Here is a 23,069-nt window from a genome sequence, read left to right as displayed (position 1 = left end):
GCCCCCTCGGGTCTTTCCTACGGGCCCAAAAGCCCGAGTAACCGCCGCCCGATTTCTCTGGGGATGGGGCGGCGTTCGCGCGGCGGGGCGCTTGCGCCCGGCGGCGGCGGCCGCGCGGGGCAGGGTTGTTTTCCGAGGCCCGCGCCCCCCGCGGCCCGCGCGTAGCTCCGGAGTTACTTTGGCGTTGCCCCGCCCCGCGCGGTGCGGCGGCCGCTCCGGGTCGACCCCACCTCGGGGCCCGGGGGTGGGCCTAGGAGAAGTAGGAGCGCTGCTCGCTCTTGGCGCTCGGCTGCAAACTCCGGCCGAGTTGGGGAGCTCTCAGCAGAACTTGGGGGATGCTGCGGGGTATCTCGGCCGAGGCTCCGAGGCGGACGAGGGAGCACCCTCCAGACTTCAGGGATCTCTCGGAGCCCCTTCTCCCCTCCGGATCTACCTCCGGCCCATTTACAGCTGCAGCGCCAAGCGTAGGCGCCGAGGCTGCGGTGGTGAGCATGGTCCCTGCCTGCCTTCAGGGAGCTTAGGGTCGAGTGGTGGAGACAGTCTGAGCCTCGTGATCAGTTTCAGAAGACGTGATACACACGCGGGGAGCTGCGCTGTGGCCGCGGTTACTTGCCAGTTGCGAACACAAAGGTTTCTTTATTGTTTTCTGTCCCTTGTTGTCTTTGAGCACGGCAGCATTCTGAATTTTAGTGAACCAGAGTTTGAAAAGTTAACTTGCTAAATTTTGCAATTTACCCTAAATAGTTCTGTTTCGTTTTATGCACCGGAACAAAGATGAAAATGGAAAAAAGTCAACTTTTAAAACCACTCAAGAAAAAAAAAAACAACCACTCAAGACACCATCGTATGCCTAGTAGTTTTTGTTAATAGGCTTCTGTTGACTCTCAGGCTCTTTACAGTGTGGCGTTTGACATTTGCCCAGCTGTTGCTTTTTTTATGAAGAGACAGGCTTGGCGTTGCCTGAAAATGCAGTACTTTTTGTGTAGCATGCTGGGCGAAGTCTGCTGCCTGGCAAACAGCTGTGAGTGCGCGTACACAAAACGTGTTTCTGGAAGGCTTCACTTTTTGGACTGTAAAAAAGTTCTGAGTTTGTGCTTCTTATAAAGAGTTCTTACCTACATCTTAAGATAATTTATCGTGGATGACTAACTCAAGAGGTGCTGATCAGTTAAAGTGTTCATCCTCAGCTCAGGAGAGAAAAAGGATCCACATTAAGTGCCTGATTGTATAGTGTGAGGGAATGACGTTAAGGTACGAGACAAACCCAGACGTTCTAATGGTGAAGATTGTTAAGCCGTGGAATCTACTGAGAAGATAGGTTGTGAAATCGTTAGGTTGGACATTGTATTAAAACACATTCTAAAGACAAATTTTTTGGCATCTGATGAGTATATATAAGAAGAAAACTGCATTTGTTTTTTTTGAAAGGCGTATTAATATTTTTTTCCACCTAGTGAAGACTGATTCATATGCAGAGAAGAAGTGACACTTTTAAATGGATCTTCATGTTTAATTAAAAGAATTACTTTAATTAAATTAGTGAGAAAGAGTGGTTATGGTATTAAACTTAAAGCTTTCCTGAAATCCTGGAAGGGTGGGGACAGTTTGAAGAGGAACATCTACTCCTGTCCCTTAATAAATCTGAGCCTCTGACATCCTGAGTGGTTTGCTCAGGATAGCAAAACTGACAGTAAAACTGACTTGAATTGCTACGTCAGTGCTTTTTCCTCAGTACCACTCTGCTTAGATGAATTATTTAATCCTTAAAGCCAATTTTGCTTTGAAAAGTTTTCATAGTATGATAAATATATGATTGTTTTTAAACTTTTGGGACAATTATAAGGTTGGCTCATAGGGTCTGTGGTTAATATTACAGTACTTACCTAGAAATTACTGGAATTAATGATTGCATATTTGGAAAATCACAAAACCATGCTGCATAAAACTTGGAAAAGACCCTGATGCTGGGAAAGATTGAGGGCAGCAGGAGAACGAGGTGACAGAGGAAGAGATGGTTGGCTAGTATCATGGACTCAATGGGCACAAGTTTGAGCAGGCTCTGGGAGAGGGTGAAGGACAGGGAACCTTGGTGTGCTGCAGTCCATGGGGTCTCAAAGAGTCAGACATGACTTAGTGACTGAACAACAACATAAAACTGGGAAGCTAGCCAGCTATCTCCTCAAGCCTCCTGTGCTGAAGTTTTCATCAGTTTACTTCATTCTGGATTAGGACAGATTAGCTTCCACTGCAGGGGGCACAGGTTCAATCCCTGATTGGGAACTAAGATCCCACAAGCTGGGCGGCAGTGGTTGAAAAAAAAAATTAAAAATTGTTGATTAAACATAACATCCGAAAGATATAAAATAAGATCTTTTGTGCAGAGCTATATTGTAGGTATAAAAAAGACCTGTGGATTCAGTTCCTGAATAGATAAACTTTTCTAGAAATCTGAATTTTTTATTTTACTTGATGCATGAGATTTACAATAAACTTTTTTTACTTTTATTTCAGATGCTGGATGAAAATAACCATCTAATTCAGTGTATAATGGACTATCAGAATAAAGGAAAGACCTCAGAGTGTTCTCAGTAAGATTGATATGAAAGTTGTTTTTTGGTATTTCTTTTTCTGTATTGGTTAGTTTTTTACTTTTCTTTCTTTTTAAAAATAGCTTTATTGAGATATAATTCACATACCATATAATTTACCTGTTTTAAAGTGTACAATTCAGTGGTTTTTAGTATATTCATAGAGTTGTACTACTATCGCTTTGATCAATTTTAGAACATTTTCAACAGTCCAGAAAGAAACCCTATCATTAGCATTCACTCCCCATTCTCACCTTCTAATCCCACACCCGCTAATAACCACTAATTTGCTTTCTGTCTGTGTATATTTGCTTATTGTGGACACTTCATACAAATGAATTCACTCAGTACGTGATCTTTTTTGACTGCTTTCTTTTAGCATTGTGTTTTCAGGATTCATCCATGTTGAAGCTTATATCAATATTTCCTTCCTTTTTATTGCTAAATAATCTTCCATGGCTGTACCACATTTTATTTATCTATCAGTGATGAACATTTGGATTGTTTCCTGGTCTTGACTATGATGAGTGATGCTGTGCACACTCGTGTGCAATTTTTTGTGTGACTTGATTTTTGTAAAAGAAAAATTTGTTACTTGGGCTGGAGGATATATCAGTTTTTTCCTTACACCACTTATCCTCTGTTATAAATGACTTCAAATTTCTATAGTCTGATTTTTGGAACAGTTAGATCTTCACATTCATAGTTACATGCATGTTCTATTGACTCTTGAATAGCATAGGTTTAAACTACACAAGTGCACTTACATGGATTTTTTTTTAGTGTAGATGTACTGCAGTGCTGTATGCTCTGCAGTTGGTTGAATACATGGATGCGAAACCGTGAGATACTGAGGGCTAACTGTAGGGTTATACTTGGATTTTCAACTACAGGTGGCTCTGTGTCTTCATCCCTTTTGTGCAAAGGTCAACTGTATGTGGTTGAGAATGTAAAGTTTATATCTAATAAATAGAGAATTGATTATCACTCATAAGAACTGAACTACTTATTTTAAAGTAATGATGTTTCGAAGTGAACAGTACCCTATATCTAGTAGGATCTGATAGAGTGAAACAAATTGAATATTTTATCAAAAATCTTTATAACAGCACTGTCAGGAGAAATATATTGCAAGCCACATAAGTCATTCTACATTTGCTTTTGTGTGTGTGTGTTAGTCACTCAAGTCATGTCTGACTCTTTGTGACCCCATGGAATGTACCCCACAGGCTCCTCTGTCCAAGGGATTCTCCGGGCAAAGATATGGGTAGATAGCTATTGCCTTCTCCAGGGGATCTTCCGGACCCAGGGATTAACCTGGGTCTCTTGCATTGCAGGCAGATTCTTTACCATCAGCCATCGGTAGGCACATTATACAAGTAGAAAGAGACAGGTGAAATTAATTTTAATAATACCTTCCTTAACTCATTGTTTCTAAAATATCACTTCAATATATAACCAGTATAAAAATACGAATCAGTTAATTTATGTTCTTTTGTTTCATACCAAGTCTTTGAAACCCACTGTGCATCTGATTCTACTGACATTTTGTACTAGCCTCAAGTTCACTGTGTCTAGTGGCTACCGTATTGGACAACTCAGTTCCAAGTACTATTCTCCCACCGTTGTTTTGGTATTCACCTATTTCCTGGAAATCTCACTGGTCTGCCTCAGGAAGATGTTTTTCAGCAACCCTGGCTCTGCATGGCTTTCATGCTGTGCTGGTCTCTTGGCTATTATCTGATTAACCCTTTTCCTAATTTTGAGTCCTTCATGACTTCTCCATGACTTTTTCCCCTGTGCTTAAAATTATTTTTGAATTAAAATCATAAAGCATAAAAGTTTGTAGAGATGAAACTTTGTAAAATATTTATTTTAATTGGAAGGTAATTATTTTACAGTATTGTGGTGTTTTTTGCCATACATCAATATGAATCGGCCATAGGCATACACTTCTTATTTCTCACTCTTATCTCTATTCTCCATAGAGGTAACTACTTACAGTGATTTAGTTCTGTCTTTCCAAACATTTTTCTGTGCATTTACAAATTTGTGCTCATATTTATATAAACACATTTAGACATTTTGTTTTTAGTAGGTTAGAGTTTTATAAAAGGAATGGCTGGGTCAAAAACTGTGCTGAATCTCCAAATTACTCGATTGTATTATATTGGTTTGCCTTCCTCCATCTAGGTTTCAGAGACCTAGTTTTCAACCATGTCTGCCAGCAGTGGATAGTGGCCATCTTAAAAATTTTTTTTACAAAGTTTGGTGAAGAGTGGTATCTCTTCCTAAAACTTTTTATTTTAAAATAATTTCACTCTTACAAAAAATGTTTCAAAGATAGTAAAAGAAATTCCTGTATGTCCTTCCCTGAAATTCCTCAAATGTTAACGTATTAGTCTCCTTGCTATGTCATTCATTTCTTCCCTACATTGTTTTTCAGAAACATTTGAGAAAAAGTTGCAGGCATGATTCTCTCTCACCTTTATAATATCCGTGTGTATTTCATACATATTTCATGAAAACAGGCACAACTTAAGAGTCTAGTTGTTCAAATCAAGATTTAATACCATTGTCTAGTTTCAAACTTTTTAGAAATTTTACCAGTTTTCCTGTTAGTGTATTTGCTCAGGTCCACAGTCTGGTACAGGATCAGATGGTATGTTTAGGTTGGTCTCAGAACACTCTCATGTGGATCTGTCCTTCGATTCATCCGTTCTCTTTCCTGATGTTTGCATTGTTGGAGAGTACAGGCTGGTTGTGGGGAATGTCCCTCACTGTGGAGTTTGAGTGCTGTTTCTCCTGATGAGATCCGTTTTTACATACTTTTGTCGCCTTCTCAGTGCATCTGCGGTAGCTGTGTGGCCGTGGTTTGTCCCAGTGTTCATGATAACTTTGGCCAGTATGTTAAGGTGCTGTCATGCCTGCCAAGAGTTTTACTATAAAGTTACTATTTTTTTCCTTCATGATTCCTACCTATGTTTTGGGGAGATACCTTGAGACACATGTAACATTGTTTCTTAGCCTATTTCTACATGTTCATTGTAACATCCACCAGTGATTCTTGGGGCTTCCCTGGTAACTCTGGTAAAGAACCTACCTGCCAGTGCAGGCGATGCGGGTTCAGTTTCTGGGTTGGGAAGATCTCCTGGACTAGGAAATGGCAACCCACTCTGGTATTCTTGTCTGGTAAATCCCTGCCAGCTCCTCAGTCCATGGGGTGGCAAAAGAGTTGAACACAGCTTAGTGACTAAACAGCAGTAGACATAGTGCTAAACATCAGTAACAACAGTGGTTCTTAACTCAAACAGTTACTACTGTATTGGTTGCCAAAAGGTGACAGAATCTATCATTCCTTCTTGTTTGGAATCCTACTTTAAGGAAGAAATTTCCGAAGCCCTGCTCCCATTCATTCATTCATTGATTTATATCTGAATGGACTTATGGATTTTTATTGTATTCTCTGGATTATAATTTGTTAGTCTATATATTTTCTTTTTCAAATTGTACCAAATGCTGGCCACTGGCAGCCCTTCAAGCTGGTTTCTTGATACATCTCTTATTATTTGTTGAGCATTTACAGAATTTTCTTGCCTGACAAAATGTTCCAGGCTTATCTTGTATTTTTTTTCGGCCCCACTCTGGAATCATCCATTTCTCCAGGTCCTCGCTCTTTTTTTGGAAAATGATATTCAGAAATTAAGATCTGAATGCTAGGCTATCCTGTTTTCTAATCACTTGTGCATTTTGCATTTTATGTGACCACTGCCATTTCTTTTATGTGTATTTTCTTTGATGAATCTTGTCTGTTTACATGTGAAACATTATTCTAAGAAATTACCAGCGGAGCTAATTCCTTAGCTTAACTGTGACTGATCGTCAGTTGTTAGGAGATCCCTACCTCAAGTCAGCTGTGGAATAGTAACGATTGTGAGGCACTGATGAGAATGATCATTTTCACTTGTGGCTTTTTTCTTTTTACTGCCTTCATCCAGCACCTCTGCCCGGTCCACATTCGGTACCCTCCCCTAGGCCCCTGGTAACCACAAATCTAATCTCTTTTTCTGTGAGTTTGTTTTGAAGCATGACTGACCTATAACACTATGTTAGTTCCTGGTGCACAGCGTAGTGATTGACCCTTCTGTACGTTACAAAGTGATCACCACACCTGTGACTTTTCAAAATGCCAGGCAGAGCCGAGGGCACAGGGTTGGTTCAGTTTCCTATAGGCCTTGGCAGTGAGTGATGGGGACATATTCAGATCTAGAATCCTCTTTTCCAACTTGTTGGCACAAGTTCATCCTGTCTTATTCTTTATATTCTCAGCATTCTCGTGTATGTGATCATTTTCCTCTTTCTCGGCCTGTTGGCATAGACCTCATTCGCTCAAATAGATATATCTGGTATAAATGGGGCCTAAATTGATTTAGGTAGAATCTTAAATTCTGCCCTTTCTCTTGTATCTAATTTCATTCTTAGAGTTTTCCAGGTACTCTGTTTCTAAAGTTGTCAGAATTGGTTTGGGAGTGAAGAGAAAAAAAATCTCTCCTTTCAATGTTAATAAATGTTCTTGTTTCTCACAGGAGGAGAAGCGAAAGGAAAATAAAGAGAAATGTCAATGACAACCATTTGGGAATTGACTGTTCAATTTTAATTAAACAGTTCCTTAAGATGTGATAACTGCCTCAAGCAGAGTTTTTTTAGATAAAAAATAACTTTATTTTTATGAACACAGTATATACATTGTAGAAAATTAGGAAACACGGGTATATAAAATTTACAGAATGAACACCGTATTCTCATCACCCAAAGATTTTTTGCTGATTACATCAACTCCATGGATGCTAGCCCGCTAGGCTCTTCTGCCCATGGAATTTTCCAGGCTGAAATACTGGAGTGAGTTGCCATTTCCTACTTCAGGGGATCTTCCCGATCCAGGGATCAAACCTGCATCTATTGTGTCTCCTCTTTAGCAAGAGGATCCTTTACCACTAGAGCCACCTTGGAAGCTCTGTGTATATCTACACAGAGATATATGTATATGCACAGCTCTGTGTATATCTATATATATCTCTGTGTATATCCTTATCTACATTCATACATTCATACACACACATATAAGGCAGTGAATCACTGTTGAGCCTTGTACACCAAGCTCCTCTTCGCTTTAAATTCTGACAGTGTATATGTAAGAATATATTATTTCTCTCTTGTGGTGTTTGGTTTGAGCATTTTCTAAATCATTCCATGTATTTACTTAAATCAGCCCTTATTTTTTTTTTCCAGGGTGATTGCATCTATTTCAGAATGTGTTATAAACAATTCTCAAATGAAAAATTTGTGTTCATAATATAAATGAATTTTGGTTAAAATCTCTAGTTATGAAGATAACTTTTATTCTGTATGTTGTATTCCTATTAACCTATAAATATACTCTTCATAGCTTCTAGATAAAGATTTCTTTTTCAAAATGAAATCTCATGTTTTTTGATTCGTTTTATCATTATATCAATACATTCAATAGTGGTTATTTAACTTTATTCGAGGTAATTGATATAGTGGCTCTTAGTGGAATCTTTGGGAAGTGAACTGCCTCACATTTAATAGGTTAATGATTGAGGGTATTTGGAAATACCTGCCAGTATTTATTAGGCAGTTACCATCATCAAATATAAGATGTTGATTATGTTTTATATCTGCCCTTTGTTTATGTACTGTTTTCTCATATATACTGCTTTAGAAATTATAAGCATATATGTTAAAAACTGCTACAGTGATAAATTAGTAGTATTTATAGAATAAAAAAAGTTTCTCAGAAGAATATTTGTAGAATTGAGAATAAGCTTATTTGGTGAGTGTTGTAAGAAGAATGAAGAAGAAAATAAGAAGAAAAAAGAATTTCTTTCTTTTACCAGAAAGAAAACCTAACGAAGTTACTTATAAAAGACCCATTAAAATTTTTCGTTTTTACCTATCCCCTTACATTAGATAAAAAGATTTGGCTGTTGGGACAGTTGTAGCAATTTGACTGTGTTCTGTGGATTTGATTAACATTGTATCAGCATTCATTTCCTCCTTAGGATGGTTGTACTGTAGTTATGTAAGGGAATGTCCTTGTTTTTGGGAAACTGACAATGTAGTATTAGCAGTGATGAGTATTATGTCAATAACTGACTCTCAAATGACTTTGGGAAAAAAGTGTGTAGTTGCATGCATGTGTATGTTGATTTGTGTGTTTAGAGATAGTGTGAGACAAATGTAAAATGCTGACAGTTGGGGAGTGTGGGAGAAAGATATTTGGGAGTTCTTCATATTATTCTTGAAATTGAGTTTGAGGTTATTTCAAGATTAAAAATTAAGATTTGAAAGTTAGGGAAATGTTTTAACATATTTGATAAAAGGTGCTGTATTTGAAGATATTTAGAACTACAAGCACTTTATAGATCCACTCTCATTGCCAGTATTTTATAAATGGGGCCTCAAGAGTGTGGCAGATTAAATATTTTAATACTGATTTACTGAGTACCAGTAACCATGATTACAGTTTTTCTTAAAGGGTCATAAGTAAGCCATAGTTCTTAGTAACGTTGGCATTTTTATATTTGATAGGTCAGTCAGCAAATCTCATATCTGAATACGTGTATTAGAGCCTTACTGGTACTCAGAAAAAGAGGAAAACTTGAAGGAGTAGCCTTTGAAATGCATTATATGTTCTAATTAAAAATGGCTGGTTGGTTTTTTAAAAATGGCAAGATTGTGGAACCCTGCACCTTAAATTCCATTTAAGATCCCTATGGAATAATGAAGCAGTTCCAGCTGGTGGTGCCTGTCAGTGCTGTTTGAAGAATTTCAGTGGCATAATTGGGAATAACTGAAAAATATTATTTCTTGGTCCTTGTTTGTATAAGGATCATTGTAACAATATGTCACGTGTGATTGAGCAGCGTAGTGTATAATATATGTGAGGAGGAACATAAAGAACCTGTAGACTTGTTTTTAAACAACAAAAAAACGATAACAAAGGGAAACAAGGAAGACTTGGGAAGTGTTAGGTATGTCTTACCTCCACGGTGGTGATATTTTCACAGGTGTTCATGTATGTCCAAACATCAAATTGTACATATTGAATATGTGAAGTTCTTTATAAATATCAGTTATATCTCAATAAATCTAAAAAAAAACAAGCAAACTACAAAAGCATAATCTTGTTAGTTAAGAAACTTCAAGTTCAGTGAGAAATAAGTTTTATTCCCCGCTAAATAAGAAAAAAGTAATGAAACCAGTTTTTCTAACAGGAAAAAGAGTTTACTAGTTTTTCTAACAGCAAAGAATTTGCTAGGATTCCTTTTATGGTGTCTGTTTTAGAAAATTACTGCATTTGGGATCTGCAGTAGAAGGCTTTATTTTGCAGAATAAAGGTGTTTTTTACTTACTTCATAATTTTAATTTATATACTGTTTATTAGTAAATGAAATTCTAAAAGAATAATGATCTGATGCAGATTTTAAGTTTGTATTTTGTGTATTTACCAACACTAGTAATTGAATCACTGCTAATTTCACTCTGGTTTCATTGGAATTAATTTTTAAAATTATGAAGAGAGGCTTAGCAAAAATTATTCATAAATAAATAAAATAGCAATAAACATGTTTAACCACTTCATGCCAATAATGAGAATTTGCTTTGTTTTTAAAAGTTAATTCGTAATGGTGTTGGTGTTCTGTTCTTTACTCCATCTCAGTGCTTTAGCTTGTAACTTTTTTTTTGTAATTCAGTTCAGTTGCTCATTTGTGTCTGACTCTTAGCGAACCCATGGACTGTAGCACGCCAGGCTTCCCTGTCCATCACCAACTCCCAGAGTTTACGCAAACTCATGTCCATTGAGTTGGTGATGCCATCCAACCATCTCCATCTTCTGTCGTCCCCTTCTCCTCCTGCTTTCAGTCTTTCCCAGCATCAGGGTCTTTTCAGATGAGTCAGTTCTTCACATCAGGTTGCCAAAGTATTGGAGTTTCAGCTTCAACATCAGTCTTTCCAAATAAATATTCAAGACTGATCTCCTTTAGGATGAACTGGTTGGATCTCCTTGCAGTTCAAGGGACTCTCAAGAGTCTTCTCCAAAGGAGTCTTCTTCACAAGCATCAATTCTTCGGCACTCAGCTCTCTTTATAGTCCAACTCTCTACTACTGGAAAAACCATAGCTTTGACTAGACGGACCTTTGTTAGCAAAGTAATGTCTCTGTTTTTATTTGGAGACACCTATTTATTGTCCTCTATATGCTAGGTCCTGATAGTTGGGCAGCACAACTGCATAAATTATTGATCACTGCTGCGGGAATGAGGATAAAAAAAGTGTGGTTTCCACCTCCTTTCTGACATTTTTAACAGAGCGTGTTGACTGTACTTGACTTTGAGGTTTTTGGTAACACGAAAATGGCAGAGGAAAGGGAATAAGCATATCAGTTTCGTTGACTCCTTCATCCTAGATCTCTTTCTAAGTGTATTGGGTTAGCTGAAAAGTTTGTTTGGTTTTTCCCATAAGGTGTTATATATAATACGAAAAACTTGAACAAACTTTTTGGCCAACCCAGTAGTTTGTGTGGAGCCCTTACCTGTGTTAGTATTCCATTTTCTATGCTGTACAATCTTGTACAAGGTATTAATCTTTCTACACGTCAGTTTCTTCATCTGTAAAATGGAGAAAATAAGAACCTTTACCTCATAGTGTTAGTTTGACGTTTTAAGTATATAAAGCATGTTTATGTATTCTCTAGGAATATCTAGCACATGGAGAGAGCCTTGTGTTTATTTTTGTCTTTGTACTTATTTACAGTTACTTTGCAGAAGAACTAGGAAAAAATTGAAGTACTGCTGATGTTCATGCAACAGAAATCTCTTACTAAAAACTTGAGAAATAGAATGCTGTTTGTGTGTAAGCAGATAGGAAGAAAATGATTTTTTAATATTGACATTTGTTTTGTTTTAATAGGTATCAACAGATGTTGCATACCAACTTGGTCTACCTTGCTACAATAGCAGATTCTAATCAGAACATGCAGTCTCTCTTACCAGCAGTAAGTACCTTTAAAGTAGTGGGAAGTGTAGATAATTTTTATAGAGTTCTATACAGAAGGACCCAGTTTTGTTGAGTGATTCTGAGATTTGTTTAGGAAATCCTTCCCTCCTCTGAAAACATGAAGATATTTGTTTACATGATCTATTAGCTTTATTATTTTGCCTTCATATTTAATTTGAATTAATTCAGTTAGAATTGATTTGCTGCCCAAGGAAGTTATATCCATCCATCTATTCATTCACCCATCCACCTACCTATTTATTCATTTATTTTGATGTGTAATCACACAAATTATTTAGGAACAAATTTATAATATTTTAAAGCAGATCCCTATCCATCATGTATGTAATTTAATATGCGTCTCTAGCAGATAAGGACTGATATCCCACGTAACAAAATAGCCAAAATCTCTTAATGTCTTATAATAATCAGGATGTTTTCAGTTTTCCCCAGTTATCTAAAAGAAATTTGAATGTTTTGCCAATTGTTTGCCACAGAATCCAAGCAAGGCCCACTCTCTGCTTTGGCTGATCTGTGTCTTAGGTCTTTTTTAACCTGTATCAGTTTTTTTCATTCTCCATTTACTTACTGAAGAAAGAGGGTCACTTATTTTGTAGAATTTCTCACATTCTGGATTTGGCTGTTTGTAGCCTCATGATCCTTAAACATGTTCCTCCATCTCATTTCTGTTTCCTCTAGACTGGTAATTTATAGATGGAGAGGCTCGACCATAATTAGATTTAGTTTTATGTTGAAGATTTCATTGACTGCGCCATGTGAGTGTTGCCTATTGTTTTTTGTTAGGAGGAACATATTTTGTTGTCCAATTTTTAGTGATGTTAATGTTGATCAGTGCTCACAATTGATACCAGTTTCATCAGTCCATTATAAAGTTCTTCATCTACCTTTCAGTTAATGGGTTTATCAGTCATTGGTGCTTGTTGGTTGGGTTCATTGTTTCTTAAGATCTAAGAATGATAAATTTTTCACTTTACAGTTCCTCCCTCATTTTACTTCTTTTAAAGAGGAGAATTTCAGCAAATATTTGGTTATCTTAAAATAGAGAGTTCCTATAGGAAAGTCATGATAAAAATCTTGATTTTATTCTTTATCAATTTTTTAATCAGTTTATCAATTTTCAGAATAACAAGTTGGTCTGTGGCAACTTGCAAAGGATGACCAAGGATTTTGTCTTTGTTTTTATTATTATCTGAACTTACACATTTCTATATTTTTAATGTGTTTAAATCCATTGAGACACTGTGATGCTCAAGTTTTCTCACCTTTGGTCAGTGGGAATCCCTTTCTTTGGCTTCTGTGCCCTGCTGACATGATTCCAGTATTCTTGTAGAGCTTCTTTACTTTAGAATTTATGAGAGAGATCAGACTGACTGTATTTCTGCCCCAGAACTATTCTGCCCCAGCTGTTTTTTCAGCTAGCCTTTTTTTCTGTGGGAATTGATATTTAGAGACCACAATTTGGATGTTTGGGGCATTTGTTATTACTGCGTTTGGTGGTTGTTCAGTCGGTAAGTTGTGCCTGTCTCTTTGTGACCCCATGGATTGCAGCCCACCAGGCTTCCTTGTCCTTCACTATCTTGGAGTTTGCTCAAACTCATGTCCATTGAATCGGTGATGCCATCCAACCATCTCATCCTCTCTCGCCCCCTTCTCCTCCTGCCCTCAGTCTTTCCCAGCATCAGGGTCTTTTCCAATGGGTTGTCTCTTCACATCAGGTGGCCAAAATATTGGAGCTTCAGCATCAGTCCTTCCAGTGAATGTTTGGAGCATTTTCAGTGGACAGAGGTAGTAAACATTTTTTTTTTTAAAGAAAATATTGGTGGTATTTTTCACCTCAGGAAAGATTTTTTTTTTTTTTTTTTTTTTTTTTTTTGTTTCTTTATTTTTTTTTTTATTTATTTTTTATTTTTTTTTTAATTTTTATTAGTTGGAGGCTAATTACTTTACATCATTACAGTAGTTTTTGTTATACATTGATATGAATTAGCCATGGAGATTTTTTTTTTTAACTGAGCTTTAATTTTGTATATTAGTGTCTCTTCTTTTTCTAAAAAGCTTGATATCTTAACAATTTTATAGTCTTGTTTACTTTGTACTGCTACATATGTAACATAATTTCAATATAGCAACATTGCCACTAACAATAATAGGCTTGTCCTTAAGATAATTCTCACTAAAGATATATAATGAATAAATTTTGTTTTGAATCTGAAATAATGTGATTTTTTTTTACCATGATCTTTTTTTTTTTTTTTAAACCATAATCTTGATTACCAGCTAGTATGAGAAATAGGTTTGATTTCATTTGTTTCCAGGTAGATAATTCTCTCTCAGCATTATCTATTGGGAAAACAAAGCAAAATATCTGTTCTCTACTTCTGTTATGACACCTGTTATCATATATCAAGTGCCCATGTACCTGGGGGTCTGTGTCTTACCTCTTCTGTTCCACTGGCTGGTTTTGATGATTTCCTCCGTCCTGTCACACTTGTCATAGTCAAGACTTGTAATAAGTCTTGATGTGTACTAGAGAAGTTCTTTACTTCTTCCTTAGGTTCCTTTTTTTTTTTTTTTTTTCAAGACTGTCTTGGGTACTGGTCCTTTGCATTTCCTTATACACTTAAACTTATCAGCGTGTTCACTATAATCCCATTGTGATTTTCACTGAGATGACTTTGACTGTCAATCAGTTTGGGGAGAATTGATGTCTCTGCAATACTGAGTCTTTCAAATCATGATCATTCCATATATTTTGATTTATTTAGTCCTTTCCTCCCTGTCAGTGAAGTTTTGTGATTTTTCCTGGAGGGGATTTGTACACCTCTCTTTGGATCTATTGCTAAGTACGTTGTCTTTTTAAGGCAGTTTTTAAATGAAATCTTTGTTTTTTTTTAAGCTTTATTTTGTAACCGTGATTGCTGTTTACATAGAAACAAAACTATGGTTTTGAATCCCATAGTCTTGTTCAGTTTTTATCTCTAAAACTTATTCTGTGGATACTTTCATTTTCTCTATTCACCAGTGTATCATTTGTGAATGAGTTTTGTTCTTTTCTTGCCAGTCTTTACACCTTTTATTTATTTCTTTTGCCTTAACTTCTCTGGCTAGGGCCTCCAGTACATTCCTGAGTAGAAGTGGTGACAGAGGACATCTTAATCTTGTTCCTGGTCACAGAGGAAAAGCTTTCACTGTTTAACCATTCCCTATGATGTTCCCTCTAGTTTTTTGGTAGATACCTTTAATCAGGTTAAGGAAGTTCCCTTTGTTTCTTTTGTGCCAAGAGTTTATATATTGAATGGATGTTAAGTTTTATTAAATACTTTTATTGCATCTAATGAGATGATCACAGTTTTCTCTTTAATCTGTTATTGTGGTGAATTACATTGATTTACTTCTTAATGTTCAGTCTTGAATTTTTTTAGTAATTAACCTACTTTTTCATGACCCACTTGGTCATGATCTTTTTAAAAAAATTGCTGTATTCAGTTTGTTGAATTTTTGATCAAGATTTTTTTTTTTTTAACATCAAACAAAATCTAGCTTTATTTACCAACTAAATATTCATTAAAAACACATAATACTTCAACATTTCAATAGAAATTGCTGTTCTGTTATACATTATCAAGTCTGTTTTCTAAATAATTTGAAGATTTCAATTATAAGATAAATGAAGACTAAAAATAAAAACAATGCAAACTGAAGTGTTTTAGAGACCTATATATAAGTAATTTCCAAACACATAATTGTTATATGATTATAGTTTGGAATAAAATTTCCCTGAGCACTCTTTCTGCCTGGTTAGAAAAACTAATTTCTCCTGAATAATTCAATTTTTCATCCATCAAGTGTATCTGGGAATCTTTCCTTCCAGACATCTCTAAAGTAATAACTGATTATAACCATTTTAAGGGGCTATTTGAATGGCTATAGATTTAGCCATTGATCAAGATTTTTATGTGTGTTCATGAGTGTAATTGCCTTTTATCTTTCCTTTCTTATAGTACCTTTGTCTCTTTTTTGTTTTGAGGTTATGCTGGCTTTATAAAATGAGCTGCAGAATTTTCCCACTTTTTCTTATCTGGAAGAATTTGCATAATATTGCTATTTCCTAGATGATTCGTATAATTTAGAAAAGCCATCTGGATCTGGAGTTTTCTTTGTGAGGAGACTTTTATTTACCTGCTCAATTTTTTTATGGTTATAGGACAGTTTATGCATTTCTATATTTTATGAGATACCTATTTCAGTAAATTGTGCTTTTTAGCATTTTATCTAAAATTTCAAATTTATTGATAATAAAGTTTGTAGAATAATCCTAACATCTGTTAGGGTTTTATAGAATTTTCCTAATGTCTACAGGATCTGTAGTGATGGTTTCTTTTTTTATCCTCATTGTAGTTTATTTGTGCCTTCTTGTTAAAAATCTTTTTTGATCACAGTTGCCAAGTATTTTTTGTATTTATTCTCTTAATCTTTTTAAAGAATCAGCATTTGTCTTTGATCTTTCTTTGTTGCATCATTTCTCAAAACTCTGTCCTCAGAACTGCATCATATGTAAACATGACTGAACACTGAGGAGTTTCATATGTTTTATATATATGTATTTTATTTTACTTATTATACTACTATTCATTTAAAATGAGCAACACTAAACTCATTGCATGTTAATATAAGATTCTATAAAGAAAAAACAACTCTATCTTTTAGATCTAATTTAGTGAGGTAAATGATACTGTAAATTTCTTTTGAATGTCAGGCTTAATAGAAAACATCTGTATTTTCACATTTACTTCTGAATTTGATCTAGCATAATATGTTTTGGTTTAAGTAGAAGAAAACCCAGTTCCACACAAATAGGAAGTTTGTAAAGGGAAGAATATTTTTAGCCTTTTCAGAATGTTGCGAATAATCTGATAGTATAGCACATCTTAGCAAGTGTTTTTTTTTTTTTAAAGGTTAGTTGCAGTATGGAATCTGAAATTTTATCAGTACATTTATCTTATTCCGGTACCTTAAAGTTCATTGGTCTGTCTTGCATTTTTGGATGGATCTTTTACTCATGCATGATTTCAGAACATCATGATTTGGTCATCTGGTAAATAATAAATTCACTTAGTTCTGCACATATTTTAAGTACTGATATGTTTCATTATGTGATACCAAAAGCCACATTTGTTGAAATTACTGCCAGTCTCATCAGAAGAGCCTCTTATATGTTGGGATGCTGTCAAGCTCAAGATAGAAAATATGTTTGCCAAACTCCCATTTCTTCCTTGAAAAGTCAAGGATCATTGGCAATGTGATCTTTGGCAATAAGTACTGTCAATTGTTTTCCAGGCTCACTGTGTTCAGTTTTGAGGAAATGTCTGCCTGGATGAGGGTAGTTTGTCTAGAAATTGTTCTTTGAAGTAAAGCTGGTGTTCATGAAGGGCAGTGAGAATGTTAGTCACTTAGTCATGTCTGACTCTTTTCGACCCCCTGGACTGTAACCAGCCAGGCTCCTCTGGCCGTGAATTCTCCAGTCAAGAATACTGGAGTGGGTTGCCATTCCCTTTTCCAGGGGATCTTCCCAACCGAGAAATTGAACCTGGTTCTCCTGTGTTGCAGGCAGATTCTTTACCATGTGAGCCACAGATGTTCCGTGAAAACACTAACCCCAGTATTCTATGAAAACGGTGCCTAAATCAGCAAGCAGCTCAGTCACAAACTGTTTTCATTTCACTTTGATTTGTGGCAGATATGTTTATTATTTTCTCATTTTGTCATCACATGGAGTATTTAACTGACATGGAGAATTTAATAAATGAATAATTTTTACTGCTTTATCAAGGACATTCTTAAGTGAAAGTGACTTTCTTTTATTGCCAGTCTCTGATAGTCAATAATACAGTGATTTGCAGTAGACTTTGATGCCTTGATATAAGGCTGCATCTGTTATGTCCACTTTTGCTGTTGCACCATGGTATTATAAATACCAATATAGCTTAAAAGGCAAACATTATCTTAGTACTATTATGGAAATAGTTTGGACCTTTTGGATTTCCTAAAAGAATCTTGAGAACCAGACTTTGTGACATTACTCTTTTGTTTGTTTTTGTTTATGGCTCGTTTCTGATCTTACTTCATTGTTTCATTTTATTTTCTTTCACTGTATCTTGCTGTTCTTTTTCTGAGTTTTAAGATGAATCCTGGCTTCCTCAGTTTTAATCCTTCCATACTCATTTATGCATTTGAGGGTGTAAATTTCTGTCCAATTAGTTCTTTTGTGTAGTATATTCATATATAATTTCCATTGTTATTTCTTATTTATACATGGGTTGGTAAATATATTTCTTAGTTTGCAAGCACGGAGATTTTATTGTTTCTTTTTCTTAATGATTTCCAACTTCATTGCATTGTGGGTAGTTAACACTTTATATGATTTCAGTTCTTGGGAATTCTTCGAGATTTATTCTGTGGTCCAACATATGGTCAGTTTTTACAAAAGTTCCATGTATTCATTAGCTCCTGAGTGCAGAGTCCTATATATGTTGACTGTTTCAAGTGTGTTAATCTTGTTTGAATCTTCTATTAATACATAGCCTTACTGATTTTTTTTTAACTTCGTGACGTTTCATTTTTGTGTTTGTTCTATCAGCTACTGAGAGGTGTATGTTTAAAATGTCCAAGTATAGTTATACATTGACTGTTTTCCCTTGTACAGTTTTAAGATTTTATCACACTTTGAGGCACTGTCAGTGGGTGCTTATATGTTTAGAAATGTTAGAGCTTTCTGATTCTTTGTAACATGTGTTGTTATGAAGTACCCCTCATTGTCTCTGACTATGCTTTTGGTCTTAGTATCTACTTGTCTGGGTTTTATGTAGCTCAGTTAGCTCTCTTTAGCATTTTCATGTTGTATCTCCCATTTGAATGACCATTTCTTTGTGCTAGAGATACCTGTTTTATGAATAATCGTAAACTTTAAAAAAATCCAGTTGAACAATCTTTATTTACTTGAAAGGTTAAATCCATTTATAGTGAATGTAATTGCTCATATATCTGAGTTTAAACCTACCATCATATAAACCTACCATGCAAACACTTTGTGTTTGTCTCATCTGTTTATATTCCTTTTTTCTGTTCTTTCTGTCTGGATAATTTTTTTATCATTCCTTTTTTTTTTTTAATGCTTGTTTGGAAATTATATACTTATATGCTTACTATTCTTTTACTGTATAGGTTACTGTACAGTTAATTCAAGAGCCCTCAGATAACTGTATTTCTGTTCATTTTCTCAATGACTTATCTGTTGTTACGCATTTTAAATCTGTGACTGTTTACTCACAATTATTACTTTTTTTAAAGTTAATATTCATTAGAATTATCATTATTGCCATTTTTGATGCTTTTCATTCCTCCCTTCATTTTCAGCCTTTTCTCTCAGGTCATTTCTTCTTTTCCTCCTGAAAGAACATATTTCAACATTTCCTTTTAGCACTGGTTTGGTGGTGACAAATATCTTCAGGTCTTTTTTTTGTATATGTGATCTGAAAATTTTTTTTTTTCTTACTATCCTTCTTATAAGATGCTTTTGCCAGGGACAGATTTTAGGTTGGCATATGAATACATTAAATTAATAATTCTGTTTTCTGACCTTTAATTATTGACACCTGTGTTGATGTAAATGTGATTATTTTGAAGGCAGTTTGACTATTTTCTTTGTGTTGAAGAGTTTTGCTTTGCCTAGAGTTTTTTGCAGTTTTACTCTGATCTCTCTAGGTGTTTTATTTATCTATTTTCTTTTTAGTTATTCTGCTTGGAGTTTTGTTGAGATTTCTGAAGTCTGTGGATTGAAATCTTTGATCAGTTTTGGGAAATTCTCAACCAGCTTTCTGTACTGCCTGTTGTGCCCACAGCAAATGTAGCCCCAGGTTTGGGCCCATGTCTCTGCATTTTTTTTCTTCTGGAGCTTGGCCTGTGCATTTTTAATTACTTTGTCTGCTCTTCTATGTCTTGAAACATATTTTTAAAATATTTTCTCCAGCTTTTTTGTTGTCCATCATGGAGGATTTGAATGACCTCCTCTGCCATCACCCTGTGTGATTCCTTAAGTATTGGCATAGAATTCTGTTTGCTGTCCATAGTATATTAATTATTTTTATGGCTTCTCAGATATGCCTGTTTCACTGGGGAGAGAACACACATGCAGAAAAGGACTACTAAGTACTGGGTCCTCTGAGTACTGTATTTTATCCTCAGAATTCTTTAAAATATTAGTCCCATTTCATGGTTGAAGATACTGAGTCTCAGGATGATTCGGGTGTCTTGGTAAGTGGTAGCATGACCGTTGAACCCACACCTTACTGAAAGCAGTTCATGCATTGTATCAGTCAGTCATATTACTACTAGGATAGAATGGAAATAAAAGTTTGACCCCTTTGCTCTTAAGTTTGTGTGTCAGGGTAGGAGTTGGCTGGATTTTTTCTAGAGCTTCAATCTAAATTTTACAACCTGCAGTGACTTGATTGTTCTGTTGTGTTGTTAGGTAAATGAATGCCTTAATCACTTTTGTTTCTTTTTTGTCTAGCATTGTTCTTGTCCTTAGGTGTTAAGTTTGTTTAAAAAAAAAAAAGTTAAATGAATTAGTCTGCTTATAGTTTGGGGACTATACTCTGGATTTAAGATGCAGGCTAAGAATTTCTCGTATTGTCACCATGATGATTTTTTTTTTTTCTCCTGTTCTTGTACTCCTGAAAGATATAACACTTTTCTGATCATGTTCTCGTCAACACAGTAACACATTACAGGATTCCCAGGTCAGGGCATTGAGTGTGGAGCGGGGACGCTCTCCCCCAGACAGTTAGCAGAATCTCGGGGGTGGCTGGGGAGTGAGCGGTGCACAGTGCTCTCAGGTGATTCTGTTACCCCCTCCATATCCCTTCCGCCCACCCAGTGGAGAGTCTCTGTGACTTACGGTGCTGTGCAATTTTGAATTTTGTCAGTTTGTCTTAATTTGAAATACTGTCTTCATAGGATATGGAAATATCTTAAAGTCTTAAACATTATAATTTCTCACATGTCCCTTATTCTCTCTAGCTTTTATGGAGAACACAACAGTGTTGGTTCATAGCACGCATCTGGAGATTTAGTGACTCATTTCTCTTGCCCATCCTCAGAAAAGTAGTAATTATTGAGAAGCCAATGTGGTAAAATTTAGCTTACCATAGAAATTCATTAAGCTACTGCAAAATTTTCTGATTCAGAATTTGCTAGTCCATTCTCACCTGTTGCTAAGTTATATACTTTACTGAAATTTTTTGCAATTTTTAAAAATAGCATTTATATTTTTTCCTACAGATCAAATAGGACAGTAAAAATTATTATTATTTGTATTCAAGGCAAATATTATTTTACAATCACCTAGTTAAGAACTATCACGTAGGAAAGACACAGATTTCATTACAGACCTACCATTATTTCAGATTCATTTAACACAGAGTCACCATTTTACATATTTTGCTGAAGAGTATAGATACTGCAATTTGTGTATTTTGAAATAAAATTTTTCCCTCTTAATACTGGTCAAAGTTTTAATTGAAGTTTGTGACCAAATTTTCATTTTAAAAAATGAGTATTTTGACCTTTAAGTTGTTTGAAAAGCAACATTAGCAAGGAGGAAGGGTTTTAGAGAAACTAGAAATAAATTGATCCTCATAGTAAGGGGAACAACAGAGAGTTGGACCAATAAAGAAAAGTGGGGCTAGAGAGGGGAAAAATCAGCTGCAAAGGAAGCAGTTGGATTAGAGATGAAATAGGAAGAAAGGTGAATTTGGGAAAACTGAAATAGCAGAATACCTATCACTAGTCGGCCAAAAGGGATAGAATATACTAGTTACTAACTGTAGTGTGAGAAATTTTGACCCTGAGAAAAGACTGTATGTTTTAGGGTGATTTTACTCAAGTTTTCCAGAATGGAGTTTTTCATTTTTTTTTTAACTGGTTGTGGGAATTGGAAATGTGCCCATACTTATATGTAAGCTCAACTTTGAGTCTTTAATATCACCCCCAAAAGAGGAATTATGTGTTTATAGTAATATTTCATGTATCTGAAACTAGACCAGATCTAGCAATCTTCTTCTGTTTGAATAAAAGTCAAGAATTGAAAGACCAGGAATAAATGGGAAAAGACCTAAAAGGAGAAAGATGACTTACAAAGCCAGTGTACTAACCATTAGGCATTTTACTTCTTAGTCTGGGCCCTGGGTATTCTTTTCTTGTTTCAAATGCATTGTAAGTTTCTAACAGAAACTATTCTTAATTTTATATATGTTTTAACAAGTTTGATTTTTCATTTTTAAGTCCATAACCAAAAAGCAAATCACAAATCAGAACTCAGAGAATGTAGTCTGTGGACAGGCTTATTTAAAAGCAGTGTACCTGACATCTGAGGTGACATTGAGAGAGGCCAAATATTTATACAAAGTGGGCATTGTTCAAAGTGCACACTATTCTGACTCCATTTAGCATGTGTATGTAGGGTCCTGTCTACCTTATGATGTTGGAGGCATCACTGGAATATTGGTTTTCAGAGTTGGTATTCACTTTCTAAAACAACAGTGGGCTTCCCTGGGCTCAGATGGTAGAGACTCTTGACTGCAGTGCAGGAGACCTGGGTTCAATCCCTGGGTCGGGAATATCCCCTAGAGGAGGGCGTGGCAGCACTCTGCAGTATTCTTGCTGGAGAATCCCATGGACAAGGGAGCCTGGTGGGCTACAGTCCATGGGGTCGCAAAGAGCTGGACAGGACTGGGCAGCTTTCACTTTCAAGTACCATTGATTTAGGAAAGAATTATGAGAGAACAGTTTAAATTTTAAAAAGCTTTTATCTATTGATTTAATTTTTCTTTGGGAAAAACTTGGGGAGAAAATAGTCTTTTTTATTATGGTAGTTCATTTTGAAGACGTACAGTCTGGAATTTCTACAGAATTAAATTTTGGAGCTGGAAGGAACTTGGACAATCATATTGTCTAGTGTTTCTTTACCATGGCTGCACATTTTAAAAGCTTTTCAGTTGATTCTGTTGTATAACTAGGAATTGAGGATTTTATATTGCTATATATTTTGAATGGGATATCCAGTGATATTTGAGGATAGGTAAAACTTTGGAAAAATATGATACCTTTTTCTATAGTATCTACCTTCATTTGATGTATACCGGACCACTTTATGAGAATTTATAATTACTCTATGATTCTACTACATGGAGGACTAAATAAAGCCATTCAGGGTGTCCAGTGTGTAGGAGGTACTCAGGAAATATTGATGGTGATGACAATGAAGGTAGTATGCAATTGGAATGTACACATGGAAAGAGAATTCAGATTTGCTAGTGTTTGA

General features: G+C 35.7%; 1 protein-coding gene across 7 annotated transcripts in view; it reads left to right on the top strand.

Annotated features, from left to right (window-relative positions):
- The window catches only part of SS18 (SS18 subunit of BAF chromatin remodeling complex), a 69,720-nt gene that overhangs the window by 878 nt on the left and 45,773 nt on the right, over positions 1-23,069 (top strand). For 4 of the 7 annotated variants that reach the window (XM_020872321.2, XM_020872320.2, XM_020872316.2 and 1 more), the window contains exons 2-3: positions 2,512-2,588; positions 11,582-11,666. In XM_020872321.2, coding sequence (XP_020727980.1) covers positions 2,512-2,588; positions 11,582-11,666 — 162 coding nt within the window. Of the gene's footprint in view, positions 1-252; positions 486-512; positions 631-2,511; positions 2,589-11,581; positions 11,667-23,069 lie in introns of those variants that run through there. The other 3 variants (XM_020872319.2, XM_070452766.1, XM_020872318.2) reach the window with 3 other exon arrangements.

This window comes from Odocoileus virginianus, chromosome 22 (genome assembly GCF_023699985.2).
Source record: "Odocoileus virginianus isolate 20LAN1187 ecotype Illinois chromosome 22, Ovbor_1.2, whole genome shotgun sequence".
NCBI lineage: Eukaryota > Metazoa > Chordata > Mammalia > Artiodactyla > Cervidae > Odocoileus > Odocoileus virginianus.
This window is presented reverse-complemented; position numbering and strand designations above follow the sequence as displayed.